Source organism: Pogona vitticeps, chromosome 1 (assembly GCF_051106095.1).
Source record: "Pogona vitticeps strain Pit_001003342236 chromosome 1, PviZW2.1, whole genome shotgun sequence".
In the NCBI taxonomy this organism is placed as follows: domain Eukaryota; kingdom Metazoa; phylum Chordata; class Lepidosauria; order Squamata; family Agamidae; genus Pogona; species Pogona vitticeps.
This window is the reverse complement of record NC_135783.1, coordinates 80,663,576-80,678,208: the sequence shown is the minus strand read 5'-3', so window position 1 is coordinate 80,678,208 and position 14,633 is coordinate 80,663,576. Positions and strand designations below refer to the sequence as shown.

Sequence of the window (14,633 nt, the reverse complement as noted above, 5' to 3'; positions counted from 1 at the left end):
TAAGTGACAATGTCCAAATTGGGCCCAAGTAGACTCCCTCCCTGGTGTCGTGAGACCCGTTAGTGTCACAAATCTCAGGTGTGAAGGGGGAGCAGGTGTTATCTCTCTCTCTCTCTCGGACTGGTCACTGGAAGGTCCAGATGGAACTTCATGATAATGAACTATGTGAGGATCTGAAAAAATGAATTGTTGCTCTACATAAAGATGGTCTAGGCCAGTGGTCCCCAACCTTGGGCCTCCAGATGTTCTTGGACTTCAGCTCCCAGAAATCCTGGCCAGCAGAGGTGGTGGTGAAGGCTTCTGAGAGTTGTAGACCAAGAACATCTGTAGGCCCAAGGTTGGGGACCACTGGTCTAGGCTGTAAGAAGATTGCCAAAACCCTCACTGGGAGGACTGGCTACTCCTCCTTGTAAAGCACATACACTTCCTTCCTTTCCAGGCCTTGCTCCCATGCCTCACTTTGCTGATGCTTCAACCTCTGCCTCTTATTCCCTTGGTCCTGTGGTGGCTCCGCCTTTCCTTTCTGTCCCTTTCTCTTCCTCTGTCTTCACTCTTCATTCTCTGCTGCCCCCCTTTCTGCCTCAATCTCTATTAAAGAAGGTCTGGGCAGCTGGTACTGCTTTATCTTGAGCCCTCAGGAGTAAGCTGGCAAAGAGAAAGAGAGGAAGTGGGGGGAAAGCAACAGGGCCATGGAGTGATGACAGTGAGCAACACAAAGTGCTGTAGGCACACATGTGGCAGGCAGGGACATATACAGAGCAAAGGCGTTATGCTTCCCACCTCAAACAGTGAGAGACATTGGCTGGGTGCTAGTAACAAGGAGTAATGGCATCTTTGTCAAGAGTTTCAACAAAGAGTCTCATGGCGTCTGAAAAATGACCAAGTTTTATTTGGCATGAGGTTTTATCAACTGTAGCCCACTTCTTCAGATACACATGGGCTGTAGACCATGAACGCTTATACCAAATAAAAGTTTTTAAGTCATTGAGGTGCCACAAGGCTCTTTGCTGCTTCTCCTATAGCAGACTAATAGGGCTTCTCCCCCAGGAATCATAGCAGTCCCAGCATCCAGTGAAGCAAAGGTGAGGTCTCTTGGGGAATTAAAGAAAGAAGGATCTGCGTTCTCTGAGGCAGGTCCTTTGTATCAGTAATCCACCTTATTATCAGATGTACCAGTGAAAGGGAATGCAGTCACACCTGTATTCCGTAACACGGAAAGAGAAAAAAAATATGCTTAGAGACAAAGAAATGTTTGAATAATGCTTCCTCACATCTAAACCAAACCCCCTCCCTGCTCATAGAAAAGCAGAATGTTGTTAAACAGCATTGGCTTTGTCTACTTCCTTTCCTGATGCAGGAATCAGTCAAACATGACAAGTCCTGTTGCAAATTTTAACATCATACAGTCTTTTATTGGTCCAGATACGAAGCTTAAGAATTACAAGGACATACTATTTCTACTTAACACAAACAGAAAGAAATAGGTTCAGACTTTGTGGTTCCAAGCTTATATTTATTTCGTGGCCTTCAAGGGCAATACTTCTACATGCTTATGTCATTTTAAAAAACCTATACCATTAAGCATTTTCATATCAATCCTACACACTCTTTTAATCATACAATGACACTGATATTTTATTAAATGATTTCAATTCATAATATGTGTTAATTATAACAACTATTCAAAATTTTGTCACAATAGTGTGATTAGGTTGGAGTTAAAATTTAAACCAATACAACTATTTTTTTAACACATAGTTAACAACATGGGCCTTACACAGAACACAACAATAACACATTACCTGCCTGGAAGTTTACAACCTACATCTACAGAGCTACTCACGTCACTTGGGAGATGTAAACCAAGAAGCAGGCTGTAAGTTGCTAATAAGAAATGCTAAAATAAAATGGTTAAACAACATCAGTATGGGAGAACTAGTTAATAACTGTTCCTTCCTATGTCGCAATTTTTCCTTATTCTTTACACTCTATATCAGACCAAGATGCTTTGCTGCCTGAAACAAAAAACAAGTTGGTGCCCCCACCTTCAATATATACTGTAGAAGCCAACTGGATCAACGGCTTACTTCAGCACTGGTGATAGGATAGCATCCTTAACTACAACAGTACAATGAGCTAGCTTCAGATTCCCAGGACAGATTACCGGTAGTTTAGCAGGCCCATCCATCAGCATCTCTTGTCAATGACACCCACTTCATTCTCCCTAGTGATAGGTCTGGCCCCACAATCTGTTCTATGTTTATTTGGCTTTTATTGTGCAGCACCTGCATCATTTCAGTTTTCTGATGTAAAAGGGAATTTGCTGTTGCTTTTCAGTTGTTTTATACAGGGAGGGAGGGAGGGAGGCAGAAATATAGCTATATTACAAAGCAACTGCCTTTATGAAAAGCCTATTACAAAGATTTTTTGGCCCATACAACAATTTGTTTCAAGCATTGTCTGCCAAAGAAAGCCATATGATTAGCCTTCAAAGCAAATTGGCAGAATTAAAATGTAAGTACCCAAGCATAGAAGGAGCATTCGCAGAGTGTTGCATTCTGCAAGTTTATTTCCAGTAGATAGTCTGCACTTCTAAGAATATCTTATAAGACACAACATGATGAACTTTGACTTTGAGGTGAGCATGGTCTGATAAAGTACATGGATATATAGCTATAGATAACAGTCATAAATGCGTACATTAAATCTACATTTTCATTAAAAAACAACAGAACTAGCATTATATCAGGTGATATATTTAGGAACATGATGGATTACCTTAAAACAGATCAAAATATTTCTCCACCTAGGCCATTGTTGTCTGTTCTAAGACAGCTCAATAAAGTTTACTGTCATATTGTCAACAATTCATCTTCCAGTCACAGATATAACCAGAGCCTGGAAAAGTTACATTTTTCGTGTGTGTGTGTGTGTGTGTGTGTGTGTGTGTGTGTGTGTGTGTGTGTGTGTGTGTGTGTGTGCGCGTGCGTGCGTGCGTGCGTGCGTGCGTGCACGGATAATTCCTTCCATGAATCGATGGATCCCAGGCTGCCTCGTCAAAATAATGCTGGCACTGGCAAACAATTTCTTCTTTAACAACATAATCTAAATCCAGACTGGATTGAAATGTATGTTGATAATTTGCATGTACCTGTTTACTGTTTATCATTTGCAACAATGCCATTGGAACCAAATTCTCTTTCACTGGAAACAAAACAATTTTAATTAAGTACATACATTTTAATGCTCAGTGAAACCAAGCAACCAATGAGTGTTGACTTCCTGTGTTCTGCCTCAGAAAATCACAGTGACATTGTGAGATGCCATGAAGCACCAGAAGTACAGTCTTGTTGGCTTCAGTTCTTTCTAGGCAACAAGAAAGGTTGTGACGCAGCCTAGCTATCTTGCATCTAGATAGCATGAAAAATAATTTGTTAGTTTCAACATTCATAGAATTATTTTAAATGTGTATATTTTTAAGCTATTCCCTACTGCTTTTTACTTAATTCATTGCTGAATGTGGGGGTGGGGGTGCAGAGCCATGTTTGAGCCTGTGTGTATCTTTGAAATTCAACCATTCTGGGAAATCAGTAAGATGCACCTGCAGCCATTCCTAAAAGTCATGTGTACAGATAATAATCAGGGCAGCTTATGGACTGGGCCAGGGGGATGGCCCCATCCATTTCAGGAGAGTAGACTGACTGCCCCACTTCTGAGCTGCTTATGGATAATAATAAGGCTTGACATTTCCCAAAATATGGTCTTCATAGAGGGGAAGGCAGCAAAAGAAGAACCCAAGCCCTATTGCCATAAGAGCCATGGTCCACCCAAAACCATAGGCCCAGTTGAACTCATTCACAGAACCTAGTGGGAAGATGACGTATTTTGAGATCATCACAGGGTAGATGACAAGGCCCATTATTGCGAAGGCAGCTGCAGAGAAAGAAAGAATGGGAGAAAGAAACAAAAACATTAAGTCAGAGTAAGTGATAACAAAAATACAAAGGATTAGCATTGGTTCTGATTTGTTTCTGATAGGGAATTTGAGTGACTATCAATCTGAAACCTAAATGGTGTCTCTCAAAAGTAAAGCAGAGGCTTATATGCAGTTGGAAATAGAAATGTCCAGCAAAGGCCAGAATCGTATACAGCAGTGGTCTCCAACCTTGGGCCTCCAGATGTTCTTGAACTACAACTCCCAGAAGCCTTCACCACTCCCTCTACTGGCCAGGATTTCTGGGGGTTGAAGTCCAAGAACATCTGGAAGCCCAAGGTTGGGGACCACTGCTATACAGAATGAAAAGGCAATTGTATAACCATTCTCCTCACTCCTTCCCCAGCAAACTTGCCATCAAGTGACCAATCAGACAATCAGTTTCACAACCAGAGCCTGCTGCAGCAGAAGGAGCACTTGCAGAGTTACTTTTCTGCTCCCCATTTCATAAAGAAGATATTAGTCAATATATGTTGTCATCTGGTGTCATCAGATCACTTTGAAGTTATAATGATTTATAAATTAGTGGCCTCCAAAAGGTTGTGTCATTACCAGCCCTGCTCAGGTCTTACAACTTACAGCTGTTACAGAGTTGATTCATTTTAATCATCTTGAAATGCTCCACTGCCATATTATTTCTAATATTTAATTTTAATTAGCATATTTCCTACAAATACAGCTGTCCTGAACAGGGTTTAGAACCTTACTGAATTTTGCGGTTCTGTCACAACACCTGCAATGATCCTTTTCATTCTGACACACTATAATCATCATGCACCAGAAGAAAAAGTCCATTCAGTTATTTGGTATTTTTTGACCCTCTATAAGAATTTCAGTGTATTGAGATTTAGCATTAGAGTTAGGGTTATGGGGCCTACACGGCCATCCTATGCATAGCCAGCAACTTGTCACACTTATTTGATTTAGCTCCTTACTCTCCCCTTCTGAAAGCATCTCTTTAAGTAGGGATATTTAGGTGCTACCTTCACAAATAAAGAACACATGGAAAGTATTCATTCATTTTTTTCTTGCCATCTCTGTATCCTTCTTCAGAATCCCTTTAGTTTCATTCTCTTCCACAGTTCTAGCTGTTTCCCTGGCAAGCGTCTTGCTCCTTAGGTAGTTGGAGAATTATTTATTGTTGGTCTTCATTATCTGTGATGGTGGAGGAGCCATCAGCTTGAGACTGTGATATCACTGCCACATCCCCAAAGGGACCCTAATCTCTCTGTTTCTCTGAGCCTCTCCAGGTCAACTACCTAGGCCCTCAAAGAACTCCTGAGAGACAGGAGTTCATTGCACTGAACACCCATCCTTGACTTCTGTGTGGCAGGTAGACAAGTGTCACTCTGTGTAAAACACCAGAAAGCCTCTATGTTTGCACTAGCTTTCAAACTTCATAATTTTTTTTATTAATATGTTTTTAAAGTTGTTGGTTTGTTTGCTCACTTGTGTGCTTAGCTCTCTTTATTCTGGCATTTTGTAACTGGTACTGAGATGCTTCACCACTGGGCTTCTCCTGTCTTGTGCTCCGAAGATCTAGATATTTTTTTCCCTGTTTTGAGGGCTTTCCATAGACAGATTTCATTCAAAGAAACACTTTGAATGAAATCTGTCTATGGAAAGCCCTCAAAATGAAGGGCAACTATTTACAACTTCCAAGTAACTGTGGCATAGCATGTCGATATTATATATACTATATTATACTATAGACTTATAATTTATATTATAAGTCTATAGTAGGTCTAATTCTGTGTGGATTCTGCAACAAAACAGAAGTCTGGAGGACTCAAGCATCCTGGCCTACTGCATAAGGAATAAAACATCTCCTTTCACCTTTTTTAAAAAGTATGATATGCAGCCTTACCAGCCACAAAACACAGGCCTCCTATTCCTCTTATGAAGTTCATGCGAAGGGTGTCAATAGCAAAAGCAATGATGGACAAGGCAAAACAGATGACTACGATGACAAATCCAACCAAGAAAGTGCCTGCTGCACCTTTGCCCCAAGCTGAAAACAGAAATACAAATCAGGAATGCAATTTTTTAACTCTTTTTTTTAATGGTAAGGTATCCATACCACAGTTCAACAGCTGAACAAAATACATGTCAGTAAATTGGCATATGTGAATGAGGATGCCTGATAGATTGATAGGACAAAATGGCTCCAGCATGACAGCCAGTAAACAGACAGCTGTTCCACATTATGATCCATAATCTATTTTCAGTTTTAAAGGAGACAATGGAAGATGTGGTGGGAAAACATGAGAGGGCTACAAATTGAGGGAGAACAGCTGATTCTATTGTTCCATCATTTCAGCCACCTATTTGATCAGAGACAACAGAGAGACAAGAGAAAATGCCAACACAACATGGGAAGCAAAGCCTAGCCAAAATAATACTTAGCTTTCTTAAAAACTGTCACATCTCTTTACCCAAAAGAACTTCTTATATACAGACTTCAAGTTGGATAAATCAAAAGAACCTGAAAACATTGCATTTTTGGACTATAGTTTCCATAACATCCCAGCCAGCATCAAGCTCTGGGAATCAGCCAGGTACATATCTATACAAAACAATGAATTAATGCAGGTTAAAACTAAGATAGATCCTTAGCTTTAGATTTTAGCCATGTAAAAAGTAAAATGTTGGGTAGAATGCATTTGTGAATGCTGAACAAACACTTCTGTTGTTATTGTCACTGCTGCTGCTGTTCCAAGCATACATCTCTACATTTTGTTGGGAATTTAACATGGAAAGAATATGGGCAATCACAGTTGAGGATGAGTGGGCTTCCGGTGATCTTGGGAAACGTATTAGCTGTGCAGATTCCTGCTTAAAATGTCTTGTTCATGCAAACTTTTAAAGCGGTTGCATTACTTGTCCTGCTCCCTGCCTTCTTACTGTTTTCTGTTTGGCAATTTTTTGGAAATAAAGTATTTTGAATTTCTCCTTGAAAATCCCTAGGGTACCATGGAATCCCTTTGTTGTCAGGAAGCCATCATGAGACAGAAGGGGAAATCTTTAATTACTGAAAATCAATAACACTGCTAAAGTCACCCTGGCATCTGTGATCTTTAGTAATTAAAAACTCCCCACCCCCATACCAGGGTATCCAATGGCTTTCTGCCGGCAGAAGTAATTCCACCAGTTCTTTGGGACTTTTCAAGAAGAGACTGTAAAAACGGTCACAGATGAAGTTGCCATCAGCCTTATGGGGCCAAACTTACAGAATAGGATTTCAGCCATATCCAGGTATGCAAGTACTGTAAAGACCTGAAGCCGTACAGTATAATAATTATTATATGGACACCTTTTCAGAAGAACCCCCCACTGGATTCAATAGGAATTCAATAAAGGTGTGCTTAAGAATGTCATAAAAATCTAAAGAAAGGTAAAACATTCAAGTTTGGAACATTTCTACTGTCAGCTTTTAAAATGAATGTTTTGTTGTTATCTAGGTTTCCCAGAGCTTAGATACAGTAAAAACCGGTAGAGTTCACCATCATAATACTCAGTGTGTCTTAAAAATGCTGGATACAAAAAGAGGATTGCAATGTGTCCTATAAGGGCAACCCAGACCTCCTATTAAATAAGTTCTATCTGGTACTTTCAAAGAGTTCTGACTGAATCTTATATAGCATAAAGGTTTCTGAAGAGCTACTATGTGTGTGCTGGATCCATCCCCTTTCTCACTTACAAAAATGGCTAAGAAGGAATTGGCTGAGTAGGTAAAGGGAATGGTGCAGCAAGGCAGGGTACTAGCATGCCTAAAGAAGGCAGTAGAAAGACCTTTGTTTTTTTTAAAAAAAATTCCTCCTTAGATCCCACTGTACAGTATTGGATAATTATTGGCCAGTCTCCAATGTTCCCTTTTTTGAGTAAGATGTTAGAGTATGTGGTGGCTTCTCAGTTCCAGCAATTCCTTAATGAAGTGGATTATCTGGATCCATTTCAATACAGCTTCAGGCTTGGTTATGGAGTGGAGATAGTTTTGGTTGCTGGGAAAAGAATGGGGGAATGTGGCTCTGCTAGACCTCTCTGTGGCTTTTCATACCATCAGCCATAGTATCCTTCTGTTTAATATTTCTAAGATGGATTTTGCAGGTACTGTTCTATGGGGGTCCTAATCCTTCCTGAAGGATCAAGCTCAGAAGGTGATGCTGGCTATTGGCTTGTGGTGTCTCTTTGGATTCAAGTCTACCCCCAACACTATTTAATATCTATATGAGATGTTTGATGTTTGGTGCCACCATTATGTTGATGATGTTGAACTCTATCCATTCCTTCTAATTCCATCCAGACAAGACAGAGTTTCTCCTGGTCAGGTAGAAGTCAAATTAGGAAATGAAAATTCAGCCTGTACTAAATGGCAAGCTGAAATCCCATTGAAAAGTCAGTCTCACAGCTTGCAACTAAATTCAAGTCTGGGCCTGGATGCACAGGTTTGAGCAGAAGCTAGCTGGTGTGTCAGCTGTTTCCATTCTTTGAGATGTCTAATCTAGCGATAGTGATACACGCCTTAGTTATCTCCTGTCTCCAATGTGCTCTACATGGGGCTGCCTTTGAAGAATGTTCAGAAATTTCAACTGATTCAAAATGCTGCAGCCAGACTGCTGATTGGTGGTGATTATTGGTAGCACACATCTGGGAATTACAAACTCTTAGAAGAGTTTAGTGTGTATGTATACTATCAAAAGACTTTGGGGGGAAGACTGTTTTACTTTCTCTGTAGGTGTGTGTAGGCCAGAGGAATAGGCTTTGTGCTACTGGGCTATGTGAAATAAGTTGATTTTCTGCTACGTTGTCATATCTGTTGGGTTTTTTGTTTTTGTTTTGGTTTTTGAGTAGTTTTTAATAGAAAGTCCGACTCTTCCAAGTCTTCATTTGTGTTTCTTCATTCACAAATGAAGAAACCTGAAATGAATGACCCAAAAGAAGCTTTCCTTTTCATGTAAAATAAAAGGACTGTTGCATGAAAAATATGAAAACAAAGGAGGCACCCCCCCAAAGAGCCCAAAATGAAACAAATACCAAAACATTTTTTTAAAAAAATCATCATGCATATTTCTATATATAACTCATCTATTACAACAGCTTCACTGACTGCCATATCAGCCCATATGAGATTGGGGTGGTGGTGATATTTTCTAGGGAGGCCCTTCTCTTTGGTCCAGCACCCTCACAGACTTGTTTGGTGAGAGTACCAGAGAGGGCCTTTTCAGTGGCTGCTCCTAAATTGCAGAATGCACTTCCCCAAAGGAGCCAGGTTGGTTTCCTCCCTCTAGTCATTCCACCAGGAGGCAAAAATCTTCCTATTCAGGCAGGCTTTAAGTGAATTGGATAAGTGGGGATTTGGGTACAAATGAGAGCATTGAAAGTAACATGTTCAAGGCTCCGAGGTCCTCTATACAAAATCTATTACACATTTAATCTTTTTAAAATAATTTCTACAGATGTATAAAAATGTTAATAAAATTAAATGTGGATGTTTCTGCATACTCTTGAGTCCCAACATACTGTCTTATGTCTTATGATTCCTACTCCTTTCTCAGTCCAGAGACAGATAGTGTACAACACCTTATTGCTGTAGGTGTAATTAAAGATCAGGACCTTGGGAAAATAACAAACCATTGTGTACAACTCATTTTTAGCCATTTTAAATGCCTACCTTCAAAATGGACTTTATTTACTACCAAGAATGTAAAATGACAAAAGGTTCTAAACCTATAATTGTACTTGCTTGTCAGATCTTAGCCATTTCCCAACTAAAACCTATCTTAGCCTTCTGATGAATCACTTAAAAACAAAACGAAACAAAACCCTTCTAATTTGTGTGTTTGTATCATATTCGGATTTTGTAAAATCTTGTCTCAAAGATAAAATATAGATTTTACTCTTAAAAATGTATTTGTTGAATTCATAGATTCTTAAAATGTGTTTTAAAGGTGGTGTTAGTGTCATGAGTTTAATTGAGTCTTAAGACTGTATTTTATTATGATTTTAATGGTGGCTATTGTGTTGTTTTAATTGATAATGAGTTGCCTTGAATCTCCTATGAGAAAAAAGATAGCATATAGACAACAGCAAAAATAACAGCATTAAATAGCAAGAACAGGAAGTGAGGTTCAAAAAACAGAGAATTATACCAGAATTCTGTCTTAGAACCATCTGCTTACGCAAAAGTCCACTGATGGAAAACCCAGACTGATTTCCAAATTTCTATGAAAATTCATTGTTTTATATTTGTAAATCCTTTCCTACTTTTCTTATGTTTTATGTTTAACCATGAGAACAGATTAATTCAACATTTCAAATCCATAAGGAAACCACAATGGACATACACAATTTTCATATTTCAGGAATGAAGAAGAAATTATTTTTTAAAAACCTAACATCAGTTTTTATACTTTTGATGGTGGAACGATAGGAATAGGAATAATTCAAAGTAACATAACAATAATGAGAAATTACAGGAAGTAATATTTTCGATAAGGCTCAAGCTTATTTTGCCCAGCATCCTTTTTTTTTCACAGGAGCCGCTGGGAAGTCCATAAGCAGGACAAAAAGGCAACCATCTTCTCCCACTTGTGTTTTCCAGTCTCTGAGATCCAAGCAAACACAGCCCATGACTCTAAAGATAGCATGCAACTATTTGTTCTTCATGATTCTAATTCCCTTCTGAAGAGCCATCTAAGTTGCTGGCCCTTACTCTGGTGGAGAGGTGTTGGAGTACGCCCATGACCAAAATGGCGGGCAGTTATTATCTCCATTTTTTAACATTTATTTGTCATTTTATATAGTATAATTATCTTATAATTTTCTGTGTAATTCAACATTTAACTTGTTGCTATTTTTAGTTTAACATTCAGTAACATTTATGCTTCTGAATAAATGTTAATTATTAACATTATAAATGCCAATGCATACTGTATAAAGCATAGTCTCTCATACTCTTTCACAAACTGGTTTGCTAGGAAACAGAGAGAGAAGCATTATACATGTCGAAATGGGTGTTGTAGAAAATAAGGGATCAATCTGAAAATGATGCCCATTCCAGAGCCCATGTAAGACAGTACTTAGATTATGAGAAAATGCTTTTTTAAAGGCCAAAGATATTCCTTTGCACATAGAGGACTAAATGAAATTATTAATTCCAACTAAGTTAAAACCTTTGACGATTGGGACTTCTGAAATCAATATTTAAGTAATTCCCACTGATCCACTGACTCTTTTCCAGCTGGGACTAACAACTGGTTGTAGTCCACATGTTTTAACAAAACAAAGAAACGCTGTTACAATTTTGACATAATTTGCATTATTTATCCTTAAACATTGTACATGTGCCTGCATGCCTTCCAGACATAATTCTTACTTGCCGGTGTTAGCTAGCATGGGCCCAGGAATATGTGTGGGGTTTTTTCTGAGTTCTATACAAATACTGTAGTTCATAGTACATTTTCTTTGAAAATGTGCACTTGTGCCAGGCTTAACCACAAACATTTTCGTCCTGTGAAACAAAGTAAAGGAGAAATACAAAAGGATCTATGCCCCAAACATCACTTACACAGAATTGTCCTGTAGTCATGGATAACAAACCATTCCTTAAAAGCTTTGGAAATGATTATTCATTGAATACAATATAAAAATTGGAACACCCAGAAACTAGAAGTTACTCGCCTCTCCTCCCCACTTACTGGTCAGAGAGTTCTGGAAGCTGTATTTTTTTTTTTAAAAAATTCACTGTTTCCTACCTCAATACTGAGGTCTGGAGGTTGTGAAAATATGATGCAAAGCAGTGCCTCACTCGCGTTTATTAATGAAATCTCACTACTTTCTTCCCCAAATGACCTTTCCCTTTAAAACTGCATTGGTATAACTTCAGAAAGCATATCTGCAAATGGAGTAACATAGTCATCATTAGTAGGATTCTTACCATAATCCATTAGTGACCTGCATTGCCATTCATTCTCTAAATAACATATTTTCCATAAGGAGCCTTGTTGTACAAATGGCAGGCTCTGTGAGCTGATCCAGCCCCAACCAGCCAGTGAAATGATGCCAAAGATCACTGCCAATCCCAGAAGAAGAGGCAAAATCCATCTGCAGCGGGTATAATCCAGCCCGTATTTAACCATCTTGTTTAGGTCTTCTTCAGTTGCTCAACTGGTAATTGGAAAAGTCTTCTGCTGCTTATTTAGGAGTCTGGGAAGAACTCTGATTTAATAAAGGAGTGAGAAAAGTGTGTTTGAGAGGGTTGTTGTAAGTCAGAGAAGAAAGAGTACAAGGAGGAAGGTATGGCAGAGACAGAGAGCAGCTTTGCAGCTTTGCAAGCAGACAAGAACCGAAGAAAGCTCCACCTAAATTTCAGAAAGCAAGTCACTGCAACAACCTGTTGAGCTGGAAAGAAAATTCAGGGTTGGGAATGTGCTCGTTTTGGAAATAACTCCTCTTCATTTTTTTTAATCTGCTACTAATTAACTTCAATATAGGCAACGCCCTATTGCCATTAGCACTTTGCCTTTTCAGGGTAGAAAAAAATCACACCAAAAAGCATCACAGGGGGGGGGGAGAGCAAACAAGGATGAAAACATATTTTATTAAACAAAAGCAACTCCCTTATTTATACAGGTTATGAAACAATTTGATTAAGTTTCCTTGGTTTTATCTCTAAGCTGCTAAGACTGTAAACAGAAACAGATGCTAAAGCAACAAATGTAGACTGCTACTGAGGGGATATCACCACTTTAAAAAAATTCATTTTAGTTTTATGTCACCTGGCTTGATAGCTCAGTGGTTTAGCTATCTGGCTGTGGAGCCAGAGGTTGGCAGTTTGATTCCCCAGTGTGCCTCCAGTGAGTAGAACCAGCTTGTGTGGCCCTGGGCAAGTTGCACCATCTCAAGATGCACCCAGAAGAAAGGAATGGTAAAACATGTCAGTGTATTCTGCATCTAAAAACCTTGAAAAGAGTCACCATAGGTAAGAATTGACTTAATGGCACAGTTATTACTAGTCTTATGTCAGTTCAGCTGTGGTGGATTTCATGAAAGAACACCTACAATTTGATGAAAGGGTTTCAAACCGCCTGTCAAACTGTAACTATCAAACCGTTATGTGAACCTGTTCAAAAAATTATTTTCAAAGGTTTTTTTTAACCTACTGAAACCAATTTCACCTGTACCTATGCAATCCATAATTTTCACCTTAAAGCTGAAGGCAGCATCCACTTATACCTACATGCTTTAGAAGCTTAAATAGAAGTCTTGCAAAATATTTATTTTTTTACTTACTTACTTGCCACCATAGTTGCACAGAACTATTCTGGGCAGTTTACAATAAAAACAGCAGTGACTAAAATGTGAATATTACATAATATAAACAAATGCGCCTGAAGCAGCATAAGCCCATGTGGCACAAAAATCAGAGTGGTGGAACAGAAGCAGAACATTCACAGGAGGCTGCCTTTGAAAGCCTCCTGAAAGAGAAGCATCTTCAGCAGACTCTTAAAGCTAGGGAGGGAAGGCAGCATGTGTAACTCCACTGGGAAACAATTCTACAAGAAAGGTGCACTCCAGCACTGATGCCAGACACCACTCAAACATCTGGAGAGCATCCACTGCACAGGTGGAAAAGGAGAGATAGAGTTGGGTATCATCAGCATTGTGCTCCACACCCCAAATCTCTGAATGATCTCCCTAGAGGGGACAATAACTTATCCCCAGGCTGCACTCTGGACAGAGTCTCCAAGGAAGGACCACGGCCTATCTAGGAAGATAATGTGGTTCACAGTATCAAATCCAATAAGGGTCAAATAATAGATCCTTGAAGACCAACAGGGAATGGACTCCCCAGTCAGCCTCCCATAACAAGTCATCTTGCAGCTTGACCAGTACTTTTTTAGCACCATGGCAGGGCCTGAATCAGGATGGGAATGGATTGAGGCAGTTTTCCTCCTCCAGGAATGAGTGGAGATGCTTCTCTGCCACCTGAACGATCACCTTCCCCTAAAAGGAATGTTGGCAATTGGCATATGTAGTTGTTAAGATTGCTTGATGCCAAATTAGGTTGTTTCAAAATGGGCCAGATGATGGTTTCCCTCACACATGAGAGAAGATTACCCTTCCCACGTTGTGAGACCAACGGCGTTATCACAGAATGGATAAGAGATATCTCAGTTCTCAGGCATGATAGCCTTAGTAAGTTCTCATAAAATGTGAAGTGTAGAACCATTCTGCACTGTTCCAGAGCAACAATGGCAGCAGTGCCTGCTATGATTGCTCTTCCATATAGTCCAGAAAGTGTGAAAAGCATATGGAGATTGAGGCAGTGAAAAGAAACCAACTTTCTCCTGACTAGTTTCACCAGCTGCCAATTATTCATAAAAGCAACAATGCTGCTGGCTGGCTATTTGAGGTAAGGTGTGTTAGGGATTAGGCATACTACTAGGCATTGTGGGCAGCCACCTCAGGCATAGAATTTTGGGATATCATGAAAGCACAGAAAATTATTACTTATTTAAGTTATTCTTGTATTTTTATTGGCAGAGATAGAGAAGAGGTGTTTTCTGCCTCCTGTGCCAAAACAACTTTGCTAGCTTTAGGTCCTACATGCCTTAACCTGCGTTGGTTGGCGCGGTAA

The 14,633-nt window shown here is 39.4% G+C and overlaps 1 protein-coding gene across 1 annotated transcript; it reads right to left on the bottom strand.

The window, feature by feature from the left end:
- Window positions 1–3,668: 3,668 nt before the first annotated feature.
- LOC110081881 (p53 apoptosis effector related to PMP-22) lies at window positions 3,669–13,666 on the bottom strand. The gene is made up of 3 exons (XM_020799031.3): window positions 11,931–13,666; window positions 5,862–6,005; window positions 3,669–3,933 (listed from the first exon to the last, which is right to left on the bottom strand). The coding sequence occupies exons 1-3, from the start codon at window positions 12,130–12,132 to the stop codon at window positions 3,722–3,724; spliced, it is 558 nt and encodes a 185-aa protein (XP_020654690.1). The 5' UTR covers window positions 12,133–13,666; the 3' UTR covers window positions 3,669–3,721.
- Between the last annotated feature and the right edge of the window lie 967 nt (window positions 13,667–14,633).

Coding starts and splice junctions, on each gene's coding strand:
- LOC110081881 (XM_020799031.3), bottom strand. CDS start 12,132: ATGGTTAAATACGGGCTGGATTATACCCGCTGCAGATGGATTTTGCCT. Junction 6,006..11,930: donor CAGGTCACTAATGGATTATG/GTAAGAATCCTA, acceptor TTCTGTTTTCAG/CTTGGGGCAAAGGTGCAGCA. Junction 3,934..5,861: donor AGGCCTGTGTTTTGTGGCTG/GTAAGGCTGCAT, acceptor CTTTCTCTGCAG/CTGCCTTCGCAATAATGGGC.